Source organism: Scomber japonicus, chromosome 14 (genome assembly GCF_027409825.1).
Source record: "Scomber japonicus isolate fScoJap1 chromosome 14, fScoJap1.pri, whole genome shotgun sequence".
Taxonomy (NCBI): Eukaryota; Metazoa; Chordata; class Actinopteri; order Scombriformes; family Scombridae; genus Scomber; species Scomber japonicus.
The window spans coordinates 33,294,167-33,319,828 of NC_070591.1; the positions used below are offsets into that span (position 1 = coordinate 33,294,167).

The 25,662-nt window shown below is 42.1% G+C and overlaps 1 protein-coding gene across 1 annotated transcript in view; it reads left to right on the forward strand.

Annotated features, from left to right (window-relative positions):
* Nucleotides 1-25,662, forward strand: part of birc6 (baculoviral IAP repeat containing 6) — a 124,874-nt gene that overhangs the window by 18,573 nt on the left and 80,639 nt on the right. Inside the window, 39 exon segments of the mRNA XM_053333627.1 lie at nt 52-277; nt 1,972-2,132; nt 2,262-2,393; nt 2,882-3,013; nt 3,097-3,263; nt 3,804-3,937; nt 4,113-4,274; nt 4,360-4,491; nt 4,583-4,680; nt 4,787-4,934; nt 5,090-5,223; nt 5,424-5,570; nt 6,193-6,380; nt 7,305-7,613; nt 8,730-8,829; nt 9,226-9,440; nt 9,539-9,747; nt 10,910-11,262; nt 11,354-11,573; nt 12,281-12,417; nt 12,554-12,691; nt 13,163-13,290; nt 13,500-13,631; nt 14,803-15,018; nt 15,117-15,300; nt 17,803-17,979; nt 18,538-18,671; nt 19,549-19,702; nt 19,798-19,914; nt 20,404-20,564; nt 20,895-21,021; nt 21,150-21,260; nt 22,484-22,742; nt 23,335-23,906; nt 24,280-24,455; nt 24,545-24,641; nt 24,727-24,921; nt 25,024-25,224; nt 25,320-25,599. Of these exon segments, the coding sequence (XP_053189602.1) occupies nt 52-277; nt 1,972-2,132; nt 2,262-2,393; nt 2,882-3,013; nt 3,097-3,263; nt 3,804-3,937; nt 4,113-4,274; nt 4,360-4,491; nt 4,583-4,680; nt 4,787-4,934; nt 5,090-5,223; nt 5,424-5,570; nt 6,193-6,380; nt 7,305-7,613; nt 8,730-8,829; nt 9,226-9,440; nt 9,539-9,747; nt 10,910-11,262; nt 11,354-11,573; nt 12,281-12,417; nt 12,554-12,691; nt 13,163-13,290; nt 13,500-13,631; nt 14,803-15,018; nt 15,117-15,300; nt 17,803-17,979; nt 18,538-18,671; nt 19,549-19,702; nt 19,798-19,914; nt 20,404-20,564; nt 20,895-21,021; nt 21,150-21,260; nt 22,484-22,742; nt 23,335-23,906; nt 24,280-24,455; nt 24,545-24,641; nt 24,727-24,921; nt 25,024-25,224; nt 25,320-25,599 (7,063 nt within the window).

The window sequence follows — 25,662 nt, forward strand, 5'->3', positions numbered from 1 at the left end:
ACTTATTTTTAAGCTCATGGCCCCCTCCTCCTTCACCTGGTTTTTCTGCAGGAGTGGACCTCCTGGTGGACCAACCGCTGACCACCGAGAGCTTGATGTCTCTGGTGGAGCTGACGCGCTTCGAGACGTTGACCCCGCGCTTTTCGGCCACAGTGCCTCCCTGCTGGGTGGAGGTACAGCAAGAGCAGCAGCAGAGACGCCACCCGCAGCACCTCCACCAGCAGCACCACGGAGACGCTGCGCAGCACACCCGCACCTGGAAGCTGCAGAGCGACAGGTTAGCTGTTAGCGCTTCACATTCACATGCTCTCAATGAGTGGTGGAGAGGCAAAGAAGGAGGAAAACTTGAATGAATTAATGACATTAAAGACAGTGTAAAGTGACATTTTCTTCTAAACACATTAAATAAGTCATAAATGTATTTCTAAAAAAGGTGTAAAAAGCATTTCAACCATTTAGATTTGAATTGTGGAGTTGGCTTCACAAACTGTGTTACAAGATTTCTGTGGTCAGGATTTAGTGGGCGGGTCTGAAAATCACCGCTGTGTTAGCATAAACCCGCCCCTGCTGCTGTAGAGGTATAAATACAATACAATCAGCACACACTACTACTACTGCAGTCTACAGTTAGCCAGTTAGCTGAGTTAGCCGCTGAGCTAGCAGCCGAGTTAGCCGCCGAGCTAGCAGCTGAATTAGCAGCAGAAAGCTCTCAGACCTGACGTCCTAACGTCTTCTTTAACCCTCCTGTTGTCCTCCCGGGTCAAATTGACCCAGTCTCTTTTGACTGTTCCTTCTTTCCTCCCTCTTTCTTTAATTTTTCCTTAGTTCTTCCCCTCCTTCCCTCTTTCTTTGCTCCTTTCTTCTTTCTTTCCTTCTTTCCTTCTTTCCTTCCTTCCTTCCTTCCTTCCTTCCTTCCTCATTCATTCATGCATTCCTTCCTTCCTTCCTTCTTTCCTTCTTCATTCATTCATTCCTTCCTTCCTTCCTTCCTTCCTTCCTTCCTTCCTTCCTTCCTTCCTCTTTTCCTCCTTCCTTTTTTCCTCCTTCCTTCCTTCCTTCCTTCCTTCCTCCTCCTTTCCTCCTGTACTTCCTTGACCTGAGGACAACAGGAGGGTTAATCATATGTTTTGAGACCTTCTGGGGAAAATATAACACCAGAAGAATAAATCCGCTTTACTGGCAACCGTCATGTTCAACAACAACAACATCACAGTACAGCCCAATATTGTACATCCCTTTTAGGACCTTCACAATAAAAGTATTTTCCACTTTGCCTTAATACATGATAACATGTATACTTTCACACAGGCTGTTATTTGTCCAAATAGAATATATTACAGTACAATAATATTAATACCTGTGACATAACAGTTGCGTGGTAGAGATTCTGTGCAAGACTGATATATATTTACTTCAAAATGTGAGAAATGTTGAAACTTGAAAGATGGGATTTATTATGAAAAAGAAATGTGCCTTAGTAATAGCTCTATATTTAACATTAGAAATGCATGCCAACCATACTTTTTGCCATCTGCAAATGTTTAAGATTTCTTCATATTATAACTAAACATATTTATAACGCAAATCTTTTTTTACCCTAGTATTTTTGCAAGATAAAAAGATCAAATGTAAAGCTTTAGTTAAATATCTAAGCTTCTCTCTCTCTCTCTCTCTCTCTCCTCTCTCTCTCTCTCTCTCTCTCTCTCTCTCTCTCTCTCTCTCTTTCTTTCTTTCTTTCTTTCTTTCTTTCTTTCTTTCTTTCTTTCTTTCTTCTCTTCTCTCTTTCTTTCTTTCTTTCTTTCTTTCTTTCTTTCTTTCTCTCTCTCTCTCTCTCTCTCTCTCTCTCTCTCTCTCTCTCTCTCTCTCTCTCTCTCTCTCTCTCTCTCTCTCTCTCTCTCTCTCTCTCTCTCTCTCTCTCTCTCTCTCTCTCTCTCTCTCTCTGTCTCTCTCTCTCTCTCTGTCTCTCTGCAGCTCCAGCTGGGACGAGCATGTATTTGAGCTGGTGCTACCCAAAGCCTGCATGGTCGGCCATGTGGATTTCAAGTTTGTCCTGAACGCCAACATCGTCAACATTCCTCAGATCCAGGTCACATTACTGAAGAACAAAGCACCGGGGCTGGGCAAAGTCAGCGGTGAGGACCCTGTTCTTTTTAATCCCGCTCAGATCTGTGATGTTAGATTGTTCTCTGCAGCTGTGATTATCTGATGAGAAGACAACATGTGAAGATTGTCATTGACTTGAACAATTCTCTCTTTAACAGAGACGGCAGTTGACAGACAGATCTCCTTCCCGCTCTCCAGCGTCCTCCATACTAACGGGGAGAGGAACGGCCAGCCTCTGCTGCACGACTTCACAGAGGACATTCAGTTCATGGACATAGAGGAGACATCAGGTGAAGAGTTCAAACACTTTAGTTTACTCATAAGCCATCAGGTTTTCTGAAAGACAACAATTCTCTGTTTAGTCTTTAAAATAGCTGTCACTCTCCAAAAGTATTAAATTAATTTCAGTGAATGCATTAAAGCCACTAAATGACATTTCCTTTTAACACAGTTTAAGCCAATCAAATGTCCAAGAACTTTTGTCCAAATAAGCAGAAAGCTGTGTTTCAGTTTCTTATTGAACCTTGCAAACAGTCCTCAACAGGAAGTCCTTTGCAGCCAACACCACCCAGTATGTGCTCTATTAAACACACAACATATGAAAGCTGCCATAGCAATGAAATGTATGACAGAAGAAATGAATGCGAATCGTAGAAATACACAAATATTAGGCTGTGACATCCTCACAAGCAGCATGTGCATAGTGTCTTTCTAGACTGAAGCTGTTAATATGTATTGTCCACCTTAAGCAAAGTAGTGCTTCATGTGTTTGTTGCAGGGTCCATGCTGTGTCCGTTCCTAGAGGACCACAAGGAGGACATCCTGTGTGGTCCAGTGTGGCTGGCCAGTGGGCTGGACCTCTCTGGCCATGCAGGCATGCTCAGCCTCACCAGCCCCAAACTGGTCAAAGGTAAACAACATTTATTATATCACCCAGCAGCCATGAAGGTGTATGTATGTGTGTGTGTTCACCTGTTCCTCTCTTCTGTGCAGGCATGGCAGGAGGGAAGTACCGCTCCTTCCTGGTTCACATCAAAGCAGTGAGCGATAAGGGCATGGAGGACAGCCCCCGACCTGTAGTGAGAATGCCCAGTGCCAAGCCCCAGAGCACCAAAGCCCACTCACTGTCCACCCTGCTGCAGCGGGCTCAGGCCTCCAAGGTACAAACTCACCTGCTGCATTCTTCAAAAACAGTGTCTTTTTTTTTTTCAATGATTTTTAGATACAAATTTATAGATATTTTATCACAGTGGTTCTCAAATGGGGCTACTAGTACCCCTGGGGGTACTTGAAGGCACTCCAGGAGGTATGTGAGATTTTTAAATATATATATATATATAAACAAAATAGCATCAATTCAAAAATCCTTTAAAAAAAGATTATTTAATAAATATTTCAATAAAATATAAGTGTAGGTTCATAAACTGAATGATATATTCAGTAAGCTATTTCTTTTTCAATTTTCCAGATTACGTTTGTCATTTCCAAATAGTTCAAGAGAATGCAATATTTTGCACAGTTACAAAGTTGAGTAAATCAGATATCAGATTTGAAATCACAGTCATTTCTTTCTTCTATGTGTCTATTACTCACGTCATCTCTATGTTACCTTCAAGTACAACTGTTAAAACAAACACAGTAACATTCATTTATTGTGTGTGTGTGTGTGTGTGTGTGTGTGTGCGTGTGCGTGTGTGTAGGAGAAGGTATCTTCAGTGAAAACAGAGAGTCCCGCTCCTTCCAAGAAAGTAGAGAACCTGCGAGGCTGTGATCTGCTGCAGGAAGTGTCAGTCACAATCAGAAGGTTCAAGAAGACGTCGATACCCAAAGAAAGGTCAGATCACTGTTGTTGCTCTGTGTACACTGTCATCAACACTTAGCTGCAAGTAACATTTCTTACCTTAATTAGTAATACAGTCAGTCAGGTGACAGTTCCAACTTCTACTGTTCATCATTAATAAGTCATCTTTGAACCAGAATGTAATTTTTTGTTGTTCCGTGCTGTTCAGGGTCCAGCGCTGTGCCATGCTGCAGTTCCCAGACTTTCATGAGAAGCTCCTGGATGCGCTGTGCCGGCGGACGGAGGGCAGCCCCGCTTCTGAGCATGCTCAGAGCCTCACCCTGGACATCCTGTGCTGGCTGGCTGGGGTGTTTGCTAACGGACCCTGCAGGTAGGAACGAACCAAAGAAGACCACATCATCCAGGACAGAATATTCTACACAGACCAGTGATACATCCTCTGTGTTGTTTTTCAGCTTACGAGAAGGAAAAGAAGGCCTGCTGGCCAAAACCAGGACCAGGCTAACAGATATTGTGCGGATGTGTTTCTTCGAGGCCGGCCGGAGCATCGCGCATAAATGTGCTCGCTTTCTTGCACTATGTATCAGGTAAGAAACACAGTCGCTTTCAACAGTGATGCTTAATTTTGGGATTATATGGAGACAATGATGAACAATGCTGTATTATCTCTCACTGTAGCAATGGGAAAGGGGAACCAAGTCAGCAGGGTTTTGGTGTGAGTCTTCTGAAGGCTCTGCTGGACAATATGCCTTACTTGCCTGCAGCAGCAACAGGTGGTAAGTATCTAAGCAACATCCAGCACCTTTCCTCTCTTCTCTCTGTTTCCACACTCCCCAGTATTCATGTTGTAACCCCTCCCTCCCTCCCTCTCTCTGCTTTCAGGCTCAGTGTTCTGGTACTTTGTGTTACTGAACTATGTAAAGGAGGAGGACTTGGCGGGCTGCAGCACCGCCTGCGCCTCCCTGCTCACAGCCATCTCTCAACAGCTGCAGGACCGCCTCACTCCACTGGAGGCTCTGCTGCAGACCAGGTACCTGTCCAACTGTTCAGTTCAAGATGTCCAACAGCATTACATCAGGACTTAGTTCATTAAGTTATTCTTAAATGCACACTCATTTCTGCTGCCGTATCGTCTCTTTCATATTTATTCCTAAACTCAAGCCCCTCCTGTTCATTCCCCTGCAGGTACGGCCTGTACAGCTCTCCGTTTGACCCGGTGCTCTTTGACCTGGAGGTCAGTGGTTCCTCCTGTAAGAATGCCTTCAACAGCAGCATCGGAGTCCAGTCAGATGAGATCGACCTCTCTGACATCCTCTCAGGTACGATGATTATCATGTTAAGGTTTTAACATGCAGACAGTTGTTTGGTTTATTTAGAGCAGTCTCATTAACATAACAAACAACTACAGAGTTCAACATTTCTTTGAGAAGCAGACTCCTGGATGTCTGATGTTGTCGTGTGTGTGTGTGTGTGTGTGTGTGTCTGTGTGTGTGTGTTGTGGATGTCTGCTGTCCTGCAGGGAATGGAAAGGTGAGCAGCTGTGCAGCAGCAGAGGGCAGCTTCACAGCATTAACAGGACTCCTGGAGGTGGAGCCTTTGCACTTTACTTGTATCTCCACCAGCGACGGCACGCGGGTGGAGCGAGACGACGCCAGCATGTTCACTGGTAAACATCACTCCTCCTTTCTTTTTACCACTCTTTGGCTGGAAGTTAAAGTCTGTGTAAAGTAAGAATAAATATGTGTTCTGAGTTTGACATACCACAGAAAAGTGTGTTGTTAACCACCCTGCCAAATTTGAATGATTAAAAAAATCGCCAAATATATAAAATTAGGCTTCAAAGTTGTGTAAAAATCAGCCTCTTTCTCTGCTCCCAAACGCTGTGGGAGTGCCCGTCGAGTTCGCTGAAACCCCGCCCCCACCAAGTGTCACCTGTCAATCAGTCACCACCTCTACTAAAAACATGTCTGAGAGCTTTCTGCCACTAACTCAGCTGCTAGCTTGGTGGCTAACTCGGCGGCTAATGTATTTATACCTGTACAGCAGCAGGGGCGGGTTTATGCTAATCACAGACCCGCCCACTAAATCCTGAACACAGAAATCTTGAAACACAGTTTGTGAAGCCTAGCTCCACAATTCAAATCTAAATAGTTGAAATGCTTTTTACACCTTTTTTAGAAATACATTTATGACCTATTTAATGTGTTTAGAAGAAAATGTCTGAATTCACTTTACGCGGTCTTTAACTCATCATAATCATTGCCTGATCTTCCTCTCTGTGACCACAGTGAGTACGTTTGGCGTGACCCCGGCGGTGGGGGGCCTGTCCACAGGGACGGTGGGCGAAGCTTCCACAGCTCTCAGCTCTGCAGCACAGGTGGCGCTCCAGTCTCTGTCTCATGCCATGGTGTCAGCTGAGCAGCAGCTGCAGGTCCTGCAGGAGAAACAACAGCAGCTGCTCAAGCTGCAGCAGCAGGTGAAAGAACAGCGCGCACACACACACACACAGAAAAATCTGTCTCTGGAGCAGGACAGGTAATAATTAAAGAGAGACAAACTTATGTTGAAAGATTTCCAGGCTGAAAGAAGAAGATTTCAAAGCAGCTGACCTACATGTTCAGCCAAATATTACAGAGAAAAACTGAAAAGATGAAACAGAAAAACTAAGTAGTTGTTAAGACACTGATTTGTTTGTTCAAGCCTCAGCAGTTCCCTGGATTCTATGTAAATGTTAAAGAAAATCAGCAACAAATAGACAGAAATACTAATGACTTAGTTGGCCTGTTTAATAAAGAAAGTGGAACCTCGGCCCAAAGCTTTACAGTAAGTAGGAGTGCAACATGAGAACATTTACCATGTCATAACATTGACAGTCCCACATTTGTTGAGCGGATTCTCTAATAGTGTTTGGTTAATGTATATTTTATTGTTTTTCTTCTTCACCACTCCTAGTGAAGGCAGGAAACTTTCAATTACTTTCATTACTGATTAATTGATTAGTTGTTTGGTCCATAAAATATCAGACAGTAGTGGAAAAAGTTTATCACTGTTTCTCAAACACCAAGGTGACAACCTCAAATGTCTTGTCCATAACTCAAACATATTCAGTTTACTGTCACACAGGAAAAAACAAACTAGAAAATATGCACATTTTAGAAGCTAGAAGCAGAGAATTTGGACATCTTTTTTTTTTTTAATTGCATTTTAGATTTTTCTTAGAAAGTATGTTGTGAAGATTATGTGATTGTATAATGTCTGTCACTCTTGCTCTTGTCATCTGTATTTATGAGGCATTTTAGAAAGTCTACACAGTTCACAGCTGTGGTAAGCGTACATGTATCTATAGTGTGTTATCTTTAGACGCTGTGGTTAATGAGTTCTGTGTGTGTATACTGAACAGAAGGCCAAACTGGAGGCCAAGCTGCATCAGACCACCTCTGCAGCCGCCGCAGCCTCTGGTGTGGGTCCCATCCACAACTCTGTGCCTTCCAACCCTTCCTCCGCTCCGGGCTTCTTCATCCACCCCTCCGACGTCATCCCGCCCACACCTAAAACCACGCCCCTCTTCATGACCCCTCCTCTCACGCCACCCAACGAGGCGGTGTCGGCAGCCTTCAGCGCCGAGCTGGCTCACCTGTTCCCCGGCTCCATGATGGACCCTGGCCCTGTCAACCTGGCTGCACACAAGAACACACAGAAAGCTAAGCCGGTTCGTAACATGCTGCTGCCTGATTGGTTATTCTTTGATCACATGGTATCAAATTGAGCCGATTTCAGTTTTAGTCTAATTCAGCAGCTTGTGTTCAGACAGTATTTAAGAACTTCTTTATTAAATGAGAGGCTGTATTTTAGGGCTTGGTCATATAATCAATATACATACAGCAGCAATAGACATATTTAGAAGAAATATGTTTTTAAAAAACTTAATAAAGTTGATAAAATTCAACAGCAACAAAACTCCTTTTTAACACAAATGACCCAACAAATAAACAAAACAAAACAGTGACAACACAACATCTGGAGTTCATTAAGAGTTCATTAACATTTCAAATAATAACCCTATCCCTAACCCCACAATTCTATAAAAATGAGTCTCTCCTCTTCTGTCTAGGAGTTGATTCACTTTTCCAGAGATACATATCATTATTAAAAGTCTGGATTTTTTATGATCTAAATGAAAACCAGGCATTATTCAATAATGAAAAACTGGACAAAACTCTTTCTGACCACATCACATTTCAGTGTTCAAGAAATGGACTGTCTATTTCCTAACAGGCTAAACACACCGTTAGAGCTGAAACTGTCAAGTCATTGATTAGTTGATTGACAGTTCAGTCAATCAGTTGTTTGAGTAGTTTTTTTCTTTTTCTTATATAACTCAAAGATGAACTGATTAGAATTAGATGGTCAAAGGTCACTGTGACAAAACACAGTTTTGCCCATAATTGAAGAAATCATACACTAATAATTATGTCTGATAGGATAAAAAGATGACATGATTACATATTATATCATTTTATAAAGGTCAAACGTCAACTCCACTGTGGCATCATAATGTTAAAGAAACCAAACACTTTTCTGACCTTTTATTGAACGCCATAACTCAGGAACAGAAGGAGAGATTATGACCATATTTCATATTTGGTCAGATTGAATTTGTGACACTAATCTGGGTGTCCACCCTTCAAACTGTGGTGATTGTAAAGATCTGAAGATGTGTGTGAAGCATCCACATTTCAGAATTTGTAGCTTACAAGGAAAAAATAAGAAACCATCAAGTTTCTTTAATGTCATGTTATGAATTATGTTTTCCTTCTTGCCACAGAGTCCCATGGGCAGCGGTCTGGCTTTGGCCATTTCCCAGGCGTCTCACTTCCTGCAGCCTCCTCCACACCAGTCCATCATCATAGAGCGAATGCATTCTGGTATGTCATTTACAACAAGGATAGATTTATCAACTCACTGCTGCTTGAAAATGTCAACAGTGAAAAACTTTGGAATCTGATGTTTGAAAGAGTTTTGGGATAAAGAAAGTGGGGTTTTTTTTGTTTTTTTTATTAATAGAAAAAGTAAAAAATGATGCACCCTTATAGCTGTATGGTTACTGTGCCTGCCATATAACTGTCATGCTCACCTCTCTCTCTCCTCTTGTTTTCTCTCTGCCATATTTGCCTTTATTGGACAGGTGCAGTGAAACAGCAAAGAAAACCCCTCTTATTATAAAAATCATGTTCGTCATCTGTTAGGAAATATACAACCAGACCATTTCATGAAATAGTGTTGAACACCAAAGTGAGGTTCCTCCTGTCCCTTTCTCCCAGGAGCTCGTCGCTTTGTCACGCTGGACTTCGGCCGCCCCGTTCTGTTAACTGACGCTTTGATCCCCACCTGTGGAGACCTGGCCTCTCTGTCCATAGACATCTGGACTCTGGGTGAGGAGGTGGACGGACGCAGGCTTGTGGTGGCCACCGATATCAGCACCCACTCACTCATTCTACACGACCTGCTGCCTCCGCCTGTGTGCAGATTCATGAAGGTATGGCTTTATTTTGCTTTAGATAGCTGCAGGTTTGGCCGGCCTGATGTTTTTTTACCAGTGGATTTGAGCTTTTTTTCACCCCTCGTCACCCTCAGATCACTGTGATTGGTCGCTATGGCAGCACCAACGCCCGGGCTAAGATCCCTCTGGGCTTCTACTACGGCCACACGTACATCCTGCCGTGGGAGAGCGAGCTGAAGCTGATGCACGACCCTCTGCGGGGAGAGAGCGAGGCAGCCAGTCAGCCAGATGTGGATCAGCACTTGACCATGATGGTGGCGCTGCAGGAAGACATCCAGTGCAGGTATGACAGGAAGTCCCATCAAGTCCAGCACCCTTCATAATCCAACTGCAATACCAGTTTGTCCAGCTGACTGACTTTTAATTATCAGTAATGATATATGTTTTTCTAGGTTATTCATTTTTTCAAGCATTAGTGAAAAAGAAATTGACAGGATTGACAAGATATTTTGAATTGTGTCCTAAAATATGAATGATTAAACATGGGAAACACATTTGTGACACTGGCCATGCTGTAATATTTTGGATTTTATTTTGTGGATGGATAAACATTCTTTTGAATTGGTTAGGAAATAACATGCTACAGTCTACAGTACCATGACTGTTTTTTTTTTTAAAATTTGTACATATGAGTTTTACAATGGGGCGGCACTAAAGGTTAACATCTGACTGAAAGATTTTTATTGTCAATAAATAACATGGAAAGACTGGAATCAATGTTTGTCTGTCAATATCTTTTTCCTAAAGGAAAAAAAAAAGGCTGAGTAATTTCCCAAAGTGACTGGGCACTTGAAAGGTGCCAGATAACCAACTGATAATCAACTGATAACCCCTTTGCATGTAGGAAAACCTACAGAGGCCACAAAACTCGCTCAAAATGCGAAAGACCCTCTCCAGAGCCAGTGTCTGGTTTGTTCCCTGTGTAGATATAAAAGCTCATTCTAATATAAAACACAATTATTTTTTGTTTCAGGTGATTATACACATTTAAAAACACACTTATATATATATATATATGTTATATTCCAGTCCTGACAATAAATACCCCTAAATCTTTCAGACTGGTCCTTTAAACAGGAGGAGCTGATTCATACACATCTGCTGCTCTAGTGAGTACAGTGGAACATTTAGTAGCTAAACAGCTGATAATTATCTTCCACTGTGTTGGTGGAGAGTGAAACAGAGGTAAAAGGAGAGTCATTGTTAAATGAATACTAATGTTTTGTATATAAATAGGCTACTGTTACTACTATGTTTCTAGCATGTATGGCCAAAAAGGAATTAAATTAAACTGATGGACTGAAACACTTGAAACACACTTTAAATACAGGACTGCAAGAAGGAGGTTCGTGATGATTTTCATTGAAAAACAAGAATGTTTAGAATGTAGAGATTGTACAGATGAATCAGTACTGACCCCGCCTTCTCTTCTTCTTGTGTATTAGGTATAATCTAGCCTGCCATCGGTTGGAGACCCTCCTCCAGAACATAGACCTGCCCCCTCTGAACAGCGCCAACAACGCCCAGTACTTCTTACGCAAACCAGACAAAGTGGTGGAGGAGGACCAGCGCGTCTTCTCAGCCTACCAGGACTGCATCCAGCTGCAGCTGCAACTCAACCTGGCTCACCACGCCGTTCAGAGGCTGCGCGTGTCACTGGGAGCCAGCCGCAAGTCGCTCCCCACAGTAGGGGCTCCGGAGGCTCAGGAGCTGGTCCACAACTCCTCCACGGAACAGCTGAGGACCATCATCCGCTACCTGCTGGACACACTACTCAGCCTGCTGCACTCTAACAATGGTGAGCAGGGAACTAGACAGCTGGGCATGACGGGGGTTTACAAATGCTTTGGTGTTTTGGGAGGTGGGTCACCTGTCCGTTTTATTTCCAGGTCACTCGGTGCCCTCGGTGCTCCAGAGTACTTTCCACGCTCAGGCCTGCGAGGAGCTCTTCAAACACCTGTGCATCAGTGGGACGCCTAAGATCCGTCTTCACGCTGGCCTGCTGCTGGTGCAGCTGTGTGGAGGAGAGCGATGGTGGGGTCAGTTCCTCTCCAACGTACTGCAGGAGCTCTACAACTCTGAACAACTGCTCATCTTCCCCCAGGACAGGTAGAGACCATCACTCTGCATACATTACCACATGTTTGACCAGTGCTTTAAACACGCTGATCATTCTGAAAGAAATGGGATATTTGTACAGTTTCATTGTGAAGTTGGAATTTTGTTATCACCTCACCTTGACTGTTACTGGCAGAGTCAACTTTACTCTCTGTGTTGAGTTCGACGTATTAAAACAACATGACTCATTGAATCCTCTTAGCCCAGTTAGTGGCTCTGCATTATTAAACTTAACAGGAGTTTATTCATTGTATTACTGATAGCAGTTAGTAAAATAATTCTAATATTGATATGTTGGCTGAAAATATTATATACATATAAATATTAAATGCATGAACACATCTTTGCAGTGATCACTCAAATGTAGTTATCAAACCCTTGTGACAAAGATATGTAATGATGGTATGATAATAAACTTTATTATTATTTTTTTTATTTTTGAAGTAAAATGTACTAAATGAATTATTGTTGATTCTCTGAACAAACCATTTGCTTCAGAGATCAAAGAATCCAAGAACTACAGCAGTGTTTATTATACCGTATTACAGCTGTGTGACTTCTGGCAGCTGGATTACAGACTGTGTGACTCAGTTAACCTCTCCTGATACAAGTTTATTGCTTGATGTTGAAAATGATGATGATGAGTGTTGGATGCAGAGAGTAACTCCAGTATTTTCTGTCATTTCTGTTCATCTCAGGGTGTTCATGCTCCTGTCCTGCATCGGCCAAAGATCTCTTAGCAACAGCGGCGTGTTAGAGGGTCTTCTCAACCTCCTGGACAGTCTGCTGTCTCCACTACAGCAACCACAAGCTGCTGCCCAGCGCAGGACTGAAGGTAAAGCACACATACACATATACAAAGACTCTTCCTGTTATCTCTGCTCACAGTGATGATATTAACATGCAGTCATGCAATAGACAGTTTGGTCCAAAGAAATGTATAAATCAGTGTGGTTGTGTGTGTTTTCCAGGTGTTCTGGATATCCCCATGATCAGCTGGGTGGTGATGTTGGTCTCCAGACTGTTGGACTATGTAGCCAGTATAGAAGATGAAGCCTCAGGAGGGAAGAAGCACCTGGGAGGGAAAGAGCGGGAGAGAAGTTTTACAGGTATATGAAACTTAAACTACAGTTAGAGCTCATTATCAATTCATCTGCTGATTATTTTCTTTGTTGTTAAGTCCATAAAATAGAAAATGGTAAAATAAAAAGATGTTGTTTCCATGGTGATGACTCCAAGATATTCAGTTTACAGTCATATAATACTTAAGAAAAACATTTGAGTATCTGGAATCAGAGAATTTGAACATTTTATTTCCTAAAAATTACTCAAAGCGATAAAAAAAAAAAAAAGTCATTGACTGATGATTGATCAGCATTTTATACACTGCTCAGATGTCATTCAGGCTGTAGGAGAGTAGGCTTGAGTAGGCTTTTGAAAACTTGATACAGACTTATACAGTACATGATTTATCAAAAGCGTTCGTCTTCAGCTGCTCCCAGTAATGTGCCACTACCCAGCAATTATTGTGTGTGATTTAACTGTTTTTTCGGGTGTGGTGGGGGGTACTTATCCTCCAGGTATTCAGTGGAGCTTCATCAATAACAGCCTTCAGTCTCAGAACTCCAGCAGGTCGGCTAAAGGCAGCAGCAGCCTGGACCGACTCTACTCCCGCAAGATCCGCAAGCAGCTCGTCCATCACAAGCAGGTAAATGTGTCTCACTCCAACACCAGCACACCGTTTAACACACACTCACAGCACAATTTATGTGTGTGGGATCTAAAGAGGGCACTGTTTCATTGTTTTCTCATCTGCGTTTGACTCCTCTGCACCTCTCATGAAGCTGCAGCATGAGTCGGGTTGAATGCTGTGTTTTTGTTGCAGTGCGTATGTTTATCGTTCCCTTTTTATTGTAGCAGTTAAATCTATTGAAAGCAAAACAGAAAGCTTTGGTGGAGCAGATCGAGAAGGAGAAGATCCAAAGCAACAAAGGCTCCTCCTACAAACTGCTGGTGGAGCAGGCCAAGCTCAAACAAGCCACATCCAAGGTGAGCACATCATCGTTCACAGTGTAGAGAAGAGCCAGTGTATGTTTTGTAATGTATTGAATCAGTGATTTGTGATTTGCATGCTAGCTACATTTTATAGCAATAGGAAATGAAACAGTTAGTGCTTTCCACTGGGATCCATGAGGGTAAATAAGACCAGTGAGACATTTTTAAGCAGTTCCCAGTTTAGTTTAATCACATGATCAAAACCACTGATTTGATGTGAAGTGAAGTAAAATAAGGCTTCACTTCTGAATAGTTTTTTTGGGGGGGATATTTTTATATTTATAGATCAAATCACTTGGTACAGGGTTCCTGTGGGTTATTAAAGGTCATAAAATGTCTTAAAAAGTCTTATTTTTAATTATGGTAGTTCTTAAATTTTGAGGTGGGGCCTAGTCACATGAGAAACATAGCTCACTCTTTGAGGCTGAGAACTTCTTCTTTTAGAATGTTGTCAAAATAAACAATTCCAAGCAAACTGAAATAAAAAATAAAATAAATGTTTTATTAAAATGCTTTAAGAAAACAAACACAGCATAACAGTGGGACAGTGGGAATTTGCCATTCATTTGATGACTTTGTGATTTTACATATATTATGTGGAGATACAAAAATATCCCTGTTATATATATTTATGTTAATATTTTATTTATATTTATATTAATATCACATTGATTTCAAGCTTAGTCTGAAAAAAAAAACACTATTAATTCAGCTTCTTGGTGAGTTATTTTATTACCCAGACTGTCCATGGTAGTCCTCACCATACCTTCTTAAAGTAAGGTACACAGTTTACAGTACAATTCACAGACAGCTATGTCTGGCATTTTAGATATGTTAAAAGAATAGTTAAATACTCATCTCCAATCCTTGCCAAGAGTGAGATGACAGGACCAACACCACTGTCATGTCTGTGTGTTAACTAACACATGAGAGTGATGTTAAACTTCTCATCATAAAAAAATCGGTTATCTTAATTAAACTGTGTTGCTTTTTTAAATAATTTTGATGGTTGGTGGTGTTTTATCACATGAATCAATAAAGCTCTTGTTTTTGTGGAAATTTTAGTGGGATGTGAATTGAAAGAGGGGCTGGTTTAAAGAAAAATCTGTGCAGCTCCTCTAATGAAATCTATTGACTTCTCTTCCCTCCTCCTTTTGTCTCTCAGCACTTTAAAGACCTGATCCGTCTGCGGCGGACTGCAGAGTGGCCCCGCTCCACGTTGGACACGGAGTCCACAACAGCCAAAGAAGCTCCAGAAGTGGAGCCCCTGCCCTTCACACTGTCCCACGAGCGCTGCATCTCCGTGGTGCAGAAGCTAGCCCTCTTCCTCCTCTCCATGGACTTCACCTGCCACGCTGACCTGCTGCTCTTTGTCTGCAAGGTATTCATCTCACAGTCGTATATAGATGCCTTTCATTTCTGTGTAATGTGTTTATATAAGCCTAAATACCCCCCCCTACCCCCTCTCCCTCCCTTCAGGTCCTTGCTAGGATAGCCAATGCTACAAGACCCACCATCCACCTGTGTGAGGTGGTGTCTGAGCATCAGCTGGAGCGCCTGCTGCTGCTGCTGGTGGGGACGGACTTTAACAGGGGGGACATCTCCTGGGGGGGGGCCTGGGCACAGTATTCCCTCACCTGTATGCTACAGGACATCCTGGCAGGTGGGTTTAGTTCGGCTTTAGAGCAACACATTCTACTGACACTCGTGTATCTTGTTTGACTGATAGAAACGAGATGGATTCACGCGAGATTTACAGAGAGTTTAACCCTTACATACTGTTCAGCCCATTTTTACATTTCAGAGCTGCAATACTTTTTAACCCTCCTGTTGTCCTCCCGGGTCAAATTGACCCCATCTCTTTTCACTGTTCCTTCTTTCCTCCCTCTTTCTTTGCTCCCTCCTCCTTCCTTCCTTCCTTCCTTCCTTCCTTCCTCTTTTCCTCCATCCCTCCTTACTCCTTTCCTTCCTTCCTTCCTTCCTTCCTCCCTTCCTCCTTTCCTTCCTTCTTTCCTTCCTTCCTCTTTTCCTCCATCCCTCCTTACTCCTTTCCTTCCTTCCTTCCTTCCTTCTCTCCTTCCTCCCTTCCTCTTTTCCTCCATCCTTCCTTCCTTCCTTCCTTCCTTCCTTCTTCATTCCTTCATTCCTCCCTTCCTCCTGTCCTTCCTTGACCTGAGGACAACAGGAGGGTTAATTTTACAAAAAAACCCAGAATATACAAAAAATGGAAATATTTCTACTTTTTAAAAACATCTGTATCCAGCCGATAGATGTGTTTCACCCACATTTATTCAAAAAATTCTAAAAAATAATATAATAATTCTTTACATTTAATACAATATGTCTATTCTACAACAAAAGTGAAAAAACATTGAAGAATAAATTCTCTGTGCTCTCTGAAAGCTTCATTAAGGATTAATCTTGCAGATTATCTGTGACTGAGATATTCATGAATGCTTTGTTGTACAGAAATTAGGTAGAGACTAATTATACTGTGAATGATCTGCATATAAACAGTATGTGAGCGTTAATTAACAGGATTACAGTCTGCTTTCTCCTGTAAGCTGATTTCTTAACTCGTCGTGTAAAGCAGAAACCTGCTTATTGTAATTGAAGTAGAGGATTAGAGAGACTTGATATCCTCATGTAGAAAGGAAAGATCATTACACATATTTAAAATAAGTCTGCATAATCCAGCCAAAACTGATAGTTGTTACATTTGACTTTTTGTTAAGTTGACACACTGTCCTGCTCTCTGCTAAACCATAAACCCTAAAAAAACCCTTTGTCTCTATATAGTTAAAATCATGAAGTCAGGCTTCTAATCTAATCATATTGTGTGTTGGGTAATCTGGTTACTGAAATTCATGATGTATAGTATTGTCAGTACTTGAAGTGGAATTCTCAGTTTCTTTTAAAATTCTCAGTTTTTATTTAAAATGATTAGTTGATTATTGGTTGACTGACAGAAATGTAACCAGATATTTAGTGATTTATAAGCAGTTATTCAAGAAAAAGGGGCAAAGTTATTAGATGGTCCCAGCTGCTGTACAGTCAATCAACTATTTGAAGACATCTTTTTTACTTTTACTTTTTTTTTTAATATATTTTTTAATTGAAGTGAGTATGGGCCTGGGAACAATAAATATAACCTTTCAACATAGTTATAATTCCTTCTAGAAACTAAATGACATATATTGAGTCTGCTTAAATTGCCCAACTACTACAAACTTATTTACAATCACATTCAGTTGTCATCACAGGTAATAAACGATCTTCACCCACCCAAGTATATACACACACACACTTTATACATACCTCTAAACCCCTAAACACACACAGTGGCACAGACACACAGAAGTAGATACACACACTTTATACATACCTCTAAACCCCTAAACACACACATACTGGCACAGACACACATAAGTAGATACACACACATGCGAAAACAACAGCAATTTGAAGACGTCACCTTTTCAATATTTTCTGACACAATAGAAAAATAAGAATCTATTAATTAGAGATGAATTAATTGATACAGGAAATAGTTCCTTCTAGCTCTAACTTAATAACATGTGGGGTACCCCTCTTAGATAGATTGCTCTTTATTGTCATTGCAAGTATACAATGAAACTGTGTTTGAGCAGTCCAATGCAGCATAAAAAAATAAAATAAGATATATACACACAACACTAATACACACACGCACGAGCCAAGCACATCTCACCCATACCATGACCACATACACATTCATACCCATATCCATACAAGTTAAAATATGGTCTTAAATATAACAGGGGGTTTCCAGGGTGTGAAGGGTCCTGCAGGATGTTCGCTGCCCGGTTTTTAAAGAGACGGCTTGAGTGGATGTCGCTCAAATTTTGGGAGAGAAGAGTCGACAATCCTCTCAGCCGCCTTTACTACTCTCTGCGAGTCTTTTTTTGTCGGCAGCAGTGCAGCTGGAGTACCATACAGTACACTGCTGCCAACAAAAGAATAAATGCTGGCTGTTATTATGCAAGCTCATGCTGTATGCAGACGACACTGTGTTATATGTATGTATATTTTTACATTGTTTAGTGTTTTCCATGTATATCTATTTTTTTTAAAAACCCAGCGTAGACCTGATAATCCATAATCAGCGTGAACTTTCTGTCTCCAGGTGAACTGCTGTCTCCGTCCTCTCTGGACGGCATGGATGATGTGGCGGTGGGCGAGGAGGCAGGGGCGCTGTCCTCTTCGGGGGCCGGGGCGGACTCAGACGACTCCCTGCCCCAGCCGGCCCCTATCCCCCTGGTAGAGAGCATTGACGAGGCCCTGGTGCCTGATATCATCGCAGGTACTACGGGGACCTCATCAGTATTCCAAAGTGCGTGGGTAGCCCCGTCCATTCTCCACCCTACTCCTCCCTCCTCCTCCTCACCTCCCCACACAACACCACACAGATGTTGTTATCAACCCACACTGTTATCACAATTTTTAGTATTTGTCTGGTAAAATCTTCTCCTGTTTTTTTTTTCATAGATGCATGTTTACTGTTTTCTCCACAAACTGGTTGTATGTATATTATTATTGTACTAGCTGTGTCTGCTGGAGTGGGAGTTCAGACATGGATTCAGACCAGTAATATGAAATAAAAGTGTCATTTTGATGCTTGGTGGAAAGTTACTATTCAACTGGAGAAACCTATGTGTAATAATATAAAGAGAAACAGTGAATTTGGTCATCATCACTGTGTCTTATGTCTGGACTCTCCCTCCACTGTAGGAGAATAGGAGCTAACAGCTTGATCGGCGTTAAAATTGCCCAGTAACCTGCTAAAGAAAGACTTTTGTTGCTTGTATGTTTTCATAGTGTGCTTGCTTGGCAATATTAAAGCTGTTTTCATTATCCAAAGGTGCTCCACCTCTGTCATCTTTGGAAAAAGATAAAGACATAGACTTTGACTTGCTACAAGACCTGATGGATGTTGATATTGATCCTTTAGATATTGATTTGGAAAAAGATCCACTCGCTGCCAAAGTGTTTAAGGTACGTTGACTATCGCATCCCATTCTTCTTTCACTCTTTCTGTGATGACTTTGTATTGATGTAATGACTCTGCAGTTTAATGATGCTTCACTTAATTACGCATAATAAACAGTCAAGTAGCTCCACCTACACTGAAGTATTAGAAACAAATCAGCTTGTAAGATTAAAATCAGTATAATAGAAAAAAACTACATTTTAATTTATTAAAAGTGGAAGGCAGATTATTACAATACATCATATGTCATATTTAAAGGAAAAAAGGAGCAATTCAAGAATTAAGTCCTAATTTTATGAGAAAATGGTAAGATCAGATACTTCTCATTCTGATTTTTATATCTTTCAGGAATTCATATTTTTCACATTCATAGAAAAGTTATTGTTGGAAGTTAATATTATTAGGTGAAACACACTAAATAGGTAAAATATTATGACATTTCCATTGTAATACATTTTCAGTCCCAGAATCAATGGACAAATTTGGATTAAAAGTATCATTTCTGAACTTTTTCCCCTGTGAAATTAAAGTATTATTTTTGTTTTGACTATATAACTACACTTTTTTAAACACAGTCATTGACTTGAACTGTGAAAAGCACCACTGCTCCTTCATATGTATTTCCATATTGTTCAAGCACTCAGTTGTGAAGTATTAACAACAGAGAACACATTGATGTTACTGTGTAAGGCTGAACCACTTGTCACAGAAAGTAAAAGTTAACAATGTACTGTGTGAGGACAATGGAAAGGTAAAGCCATTTCTCTGCTTTCTTCCTACCAGTTTTGAATTGATGTAAAGATGAAATGTAGCTTAAGTTGAGAGACATGTTTGACTTTGTCCTCATGTGTCTCATCCCTTCATTCTCATGTCTGTCCTCAGCCTATAAGCAGCACCTGGTATGACTACTGGGGCGCTGACTATGGAACATACGGGTACAACCCTTACATTGGAGGGGTTGGTATCCCAGTGTCCAAACCTCCAGTCGCTGCTGAAAAGCCGGGCTCACAGGGTCTGTCGGTGTCTGTGTCACAGGGTAAGTAAATCATATCAGTTTCTCTCCAGTCTTGACTTCTCTAAATTAACTCTTTTAAATCTAAACCTTTGATGTTCTGCTGCTATGTTTGACAGCACTGGACGCACGGTTAGAGGTGGGCCTGGAGCAGCAGGCTGAACTGATGCTCAAAATGATGGCAACTCTACAAGCTGACTCCATTCTACAGGCCCTCACATCCAGCTCATCCACAGGTAACCATATGATATAAGAGACAGTCAGAAATGCCCTTTAATAATTGGACTGGTACTGGACACAGTCATCATATCTTTTTAGAGTAACTATCTGGAGTGGATTTTTATTTCTTTTTTTCATTATTATTTTTATTTTATTTAATTTTTTCAATTCCCCTATTATATCATTATTAAATTATCTACTTATTGTTATTTTTCTTTTCATCTTTCTTTTCCCTCCATTTTTTTTCCCTAATATTACTGTTATCATTTCCTAATTATTTATCTATTACCATCTCATCTTATTATATATAAATGTTTCCATTGTACTTTATTATAAGTTGATATACTTTTACAGTTATTTTACACGTGTAAAGACTATGTGCAGCTGTTAAAAGGGGAAAATGTACATGTACCTGTCATGTTGTTGAGAAAAACTCGAAATGCCCTTTAAATAAACAATTTGTTGTTAGTAAGTGATGGAATCTATATGTGAATGTGTGCTTCCAGTGAGCCAGGCCACTAACGGGACAGATGACTCCCTGCTGAGGGCTCTCCATGGAGGAGGCTCTCCTCCAGGCAGCAGCCTCATGATTCAGCCTTCGTCCATCCCCATGCTGAGCGCCTGCTTCAACAAGCTCTTCTCCATGCTGCAGGTCCACCACGTACAGGTCAGAACACGCTGTGATCACAATTACAATGTAGCACGCCAGGTCTAGAGAAGAAAAAAGAAAAGAAAATTCATAAACCTCTGCAGCATGAAATCACTGAATACTCACTTTTATTAAATCCTCTCATTCTTTGATTTTCCACTTTTATAATTTCAACTGTTGCAGCATTTTTGATTATAACGCTAAAGAGTCACCTGCAGAGATCGAACACATGCTGTACATTAATGTTACTTGCTTCCAAAGTCTGCATCCTAATTAGTTTCATACCAGAGTTTTAATGCTGAATAACATAAAGCAAAGTAAAGTGATTTTTTTTGTTTGTCTCCTCAGCTTGAGTCCTTGCTGCAGCTGTGGTTAACACTCAGTCTCAACACGTGCACTAGCAACAGTGAAGAGAGCGGATCAGACATCTTCCTGTTCAACGCCAGCAGAGTGCCCACCATCCCACTGAACCATGGTCAGGACTCCACCACACTCTCTGCTTCTTTACCACATGTGATTTAGAGCTGTACAAGGCTAAGTTGATTTTCCTAATTGTATCTCTTCTGTATATATGTGTATGTGTGTGTGTGCGTGTGTGTCCAGCATCCATCAGCAGTTTCCTCACAGTGCTGGCGTGGTACCCCAACACCTCTCTGAGGACGTGGTGTCTGGTGCTGCACTCTCTCACTCTGATGACCAACATGCCAGCTTGTGGTCAGTACTCAGTGTGTATTCAACACTATTCAAAAGTCCATGTCTCCAAAAAAAACCCAAAAAGTAATTAAACTAAAGTCATCAAGCCTCATGCTAGAATATTTTCCTATGCTATCACTCAATCTTTCTTACTTTGTCTGTGAAGTTTGTTAATACTACAAACTCTCATAACTGACCTCACCTGTTCATGAGATTAGATTATGAGCATAATTAGCACACACCACTCAGACTACTTCATATGGCCACATGATGCTTAAGCTGAGAGAAGAACAATCTGACACTGCAGAGCTTCAGTTATATTAGAGGAAAGAAAACAATTAGAATATATTAATACAGCTGCTAACAGGTGAACACAGTATTCATTTTACATGAACTGAAGTACAGTTATGTGCTATTTTAGTGGATTTTGGTGTCATATTATAACCACTTCAGCCTATAGAAGTTTTCTTTTTTTCTTCTTCTCTTCTGCTGTTTTTAATACTGCATACACATTTCCTGTATGTTCTGGTTGTATTCTAATAAAGAGACTGAGTAATAATTATATATAGTCATTATAGTATTGCTAAAACAACTAATCTAATGGTGGCCTAAGACTTTTGCACAGAACTTTATACTTTAAAAGTTTAGTTAGTGTTGTCTTTTTCTTTAATGCTGACTATGAGCTAGTCTCTGGACTGATTCAGGATCTGGTTTTAGCTGTTTTTCAAATGATGCATAAACCCAAATATTGTAGGAGTTGTAAAGTTAAGGCTGATAGCTCCAGAGTTTTTCCTAACTTGGCCAGTCACTTCCTTCTCATGAATGCAGTCCCAGCACAACATCATTCTTTATAGGCATGTTCATGTTTTCTGATTTTTTGTTAAAAGATTTTCCTACCACACAGTTCATGAATGTGGTGTTTTTCTATATATTCAACTCTTAAAACTGGGATGTCAGAGCATCCTTTGAATGCACCATTTAAGTGAGTTGATGATTAAAATGCTCCCCTGCTCAAAAATACATTACCACTGGACAATAATATACGGTAACATGTGTGATCAGTCATCTATTCTAGACAAGTTTTAGGTCTTTTCATTGTGTAGTGGAAACCAGCAGCTTCATAAAGGATAAGAATTCAATCTAAAAACAACACATCAGCATATGGAAGGTGAAAGTTGAAGGATCTGAATGCTTCACAGCTGATAGTTGTCATTTTCTCTAAAAACTTGTGTATTATCTTCCAGGCTCCAGCAGTGGGATGAGCTCTCAGGAAAGCACAGCGCAGCAGATGGTGTCTGACCCCACCCTGGTCCACGTCCTGGTGCGTTTCCTGTCCGGCACCAGCACCAACGGAACCAGCCAGCACAGCTCTCAGGTGGGACCCACCGCCACCCAGGCCATGCACGAGTTCCTGAGCCGGCTGCAGGTCCACCTGTCCTCCACCTGTCCACAGATGTTCAGCGAGTTCCTGCTCAAACTCATGCACATCTTATCTACTGAGAGGTAAGCTGATGTTGAAATGTATAAGAAATCAGTGTTTGCATATTAAGGCCCATTTCTGCTCAACGTTAAATACGGATACGGATACAGACGGAGCCTTCTGTCCGTGCTCTGCATTCATTTCGTCCATATTTCTGCACGTTTCCATAAAGCTTACGGATATGGACCAAACGGAGCAGTACCACCGGAAACCATGGGGGGGCAGTGTTGCTGTCACTACCCAATACATAGCTCTAGTGAGACATGAAGAAGAAATAACAATGGAGGAACTTTTTGAGGAAAGGTTGTGCGAGTTGGTTAGAAACTTTAAATCGTTTTTGTCTTTTATGCAAGAGGAACATTATCAATATCTCCTCCACAGTCGCCATGTTTGTTTTTGAGTTTGTTGTTGTCATAAATGTTTGACTATGCGCTGCCCCCTGGTGGATGTATTGGTTAACATCCATGCCAACGTAAAGGACGCACAGAAGTATGTGAGCAGTGACGGTAACATCGTTTGAAAAGGATGGATACATTTTCGAACGTACGTTGAGCATAAATGGGCCTTAAGTAGATGTATTTTGAGTGGAGCTAACGGTTGGGTCTGATCCTTTAGGGGTCCATTCCAGTCGGGGCAGGGGCCTCTGGATGCCCAGGTGAAGCTGCTGGAGTTCACTCTGGAGCAGAACTTTGAGGTGGTGTCAGTGGCCACCATCTCCTCCGTCATAGAGTCCATCACCTTCTTGGTCCACCACTACATCACCTGCTCTGACAAACTGGTCTCAAGGAGCGGTTCGGACAGCTCGGTGGGGGCCCGGGCTTGTTTCGGAGGTCTGTTCGCCAACATCATCCGACCAGGAGACGCTAAGGCCGTCTGCGGAGAGACCACGAGGGACCAGCTCATGTTCGACCTCCTCAAGCTGGTGAACGTTCTGGTGCAGCTGCCTCTGTCTGGAGACAGAGAGTACAGCGGACGACTGCCGCCGGCCGGCAGCGGAGCGGCTGACAGCAGCGTGTCTGATGAGGAGAAAGTGTGCGGCAGCAAGGAGAGCGTCGCCGGAGGATCCACGTCCAGTCAGGGTCCTCCTGCTGGGGTGGCTGACCTGGTGCTAGCCAATCAGCAGATAATGAGTCAGATCTTGTCGGCATTGGGCCAGTGTAACAGCAGTGCCATGGCCATGATTATAGGTAAGACACACACAGAGGGAGACGGTACTGCTAAGATTTTCCGCCTCCAACTTAACATTTCTGCTTCACTCTCATGTTCTCATCAACTCATCCAGCTGTTTTTAAGTTCTCAAAACCATCTGTACACTACCTGCTCATTACCAGATAGACACAGACAAATTTAGGGGTTAGCTGGTGAACACAGTGAAGCATTTAGAAGTTAAAGACACACATATTTTTCTTATGAGTTGGTAGAGACCAAAAAAAGAGCACAAACACAACTCACAACTCCAGATGAAAATGAAAATAGGCAGCTAACATGCTCACAGAACAAGAGAAACTTTAAAAGGTGGATCATAATTTGGGCTCCATCGTACCTCTCTCTGTTCCTCAGGAGCCAGCGGTCTCCACCTTACCAAACATGAGAACTTCCACGGAGGTCTGGACGCCATCTCAGTGGGCGACGGCCTCTTCACCATCCTCACCACCCTCAGTAAGAGGGCCACATCTGTCCAGGTCATGTTACAGCCCATCCTCACATACATGGCCTGTGGATACATGGGCCGACAGGTGAGTACCGCTGATGCTGCAGTAATTTTAATACGACCTGAAATACCTCCTGGAACAGATTGTAAAGATGTGTTTTTTACATTTCGTAGGGGTCTCTTTCCACCTGTCAGCTGTCAGAGCCTCTTCTCTGGTTCATCCTGCGAGTGTTGGACACCAGCGAGGCTCTCAAGGCCTTCCATGACATGGGTGAGTGTACACACAATGTTTGAATTGTTGCTTCTTTTCCCCAACCTTCAGTCTAAGTGATACATTCTTCCTTGTCTTTAATCAGGTGGAGTACAGTTGATATGTAACAACATGGTGACCAGCACTCGGGCGATAGTGAACACAGCACGCAGCATGGTGTCCACCATCATGAAGTTCTTAGATTCAGGTCCTGGAAAGACAGCAGACGGCAACCTCAAAGCCAGAGTGATGACATCAGAGCCAGACAACGCAGAGGGACTCCACAACTTTGCTCCTTTAGGTATTTTTTTAGTTATTTAGAATCTGTTACTTGCTAATAGACAATATTAATCCATATTTTTTTTGGATTCTAAATGATGTGTATTGCTCTTACTCTTCACAGGCACCATCACATCCAGCAGCCCCACAGCGCAGCCAGCAGAGGTTCTCCTCCAAGCCACGCCACCCCACCGCCGAGCCCGTTCAGCAGCCTGGTCCTACATCTTCCTGCCAGAGGAGGCCTGGTGTGACCTCACCATCCACCTTCCTGCCGCCGTGCTGCTGAAGGAGCTCCACATCCAGCCGCACCTCGCTTCCCTAGCCAGTCAGTAGCACCACATGTTTTTTTTTGGAAAGTGTATTTTACTTGGATCACTTAGATGAAAACTCAGCTGTGGTTTCCTCTTATCCTTCCACCAGCCTGCCCGTCCTCTGTGTCGGTGGAGATCAGCGCAGACGGGGTCAACATGCTGCCCCTCTCAACGCCGGTCATCACTAGCGGACTGACCTACATAAAGATCCAGCTGGTAAAGGCGGAGGTGGCGTCAGCCGTTTGCCTGAGGCTGCACCGGCCACGTGACGCCAGCACCCTCGGCCTGTCCCAGATCAAACTCCTGGGGCTCACAGCATTCGGTAACACCTCCTCCGCTACGGTCAACAACCCCTTCCTGCCCTCTGAGGACCAAGTCTCAAAAACCAGGTACCAAAAACTGGATCCTTGGATCGAGAGCGCGTCTGTTTCTATTAGACGTTTGTGTTTGTC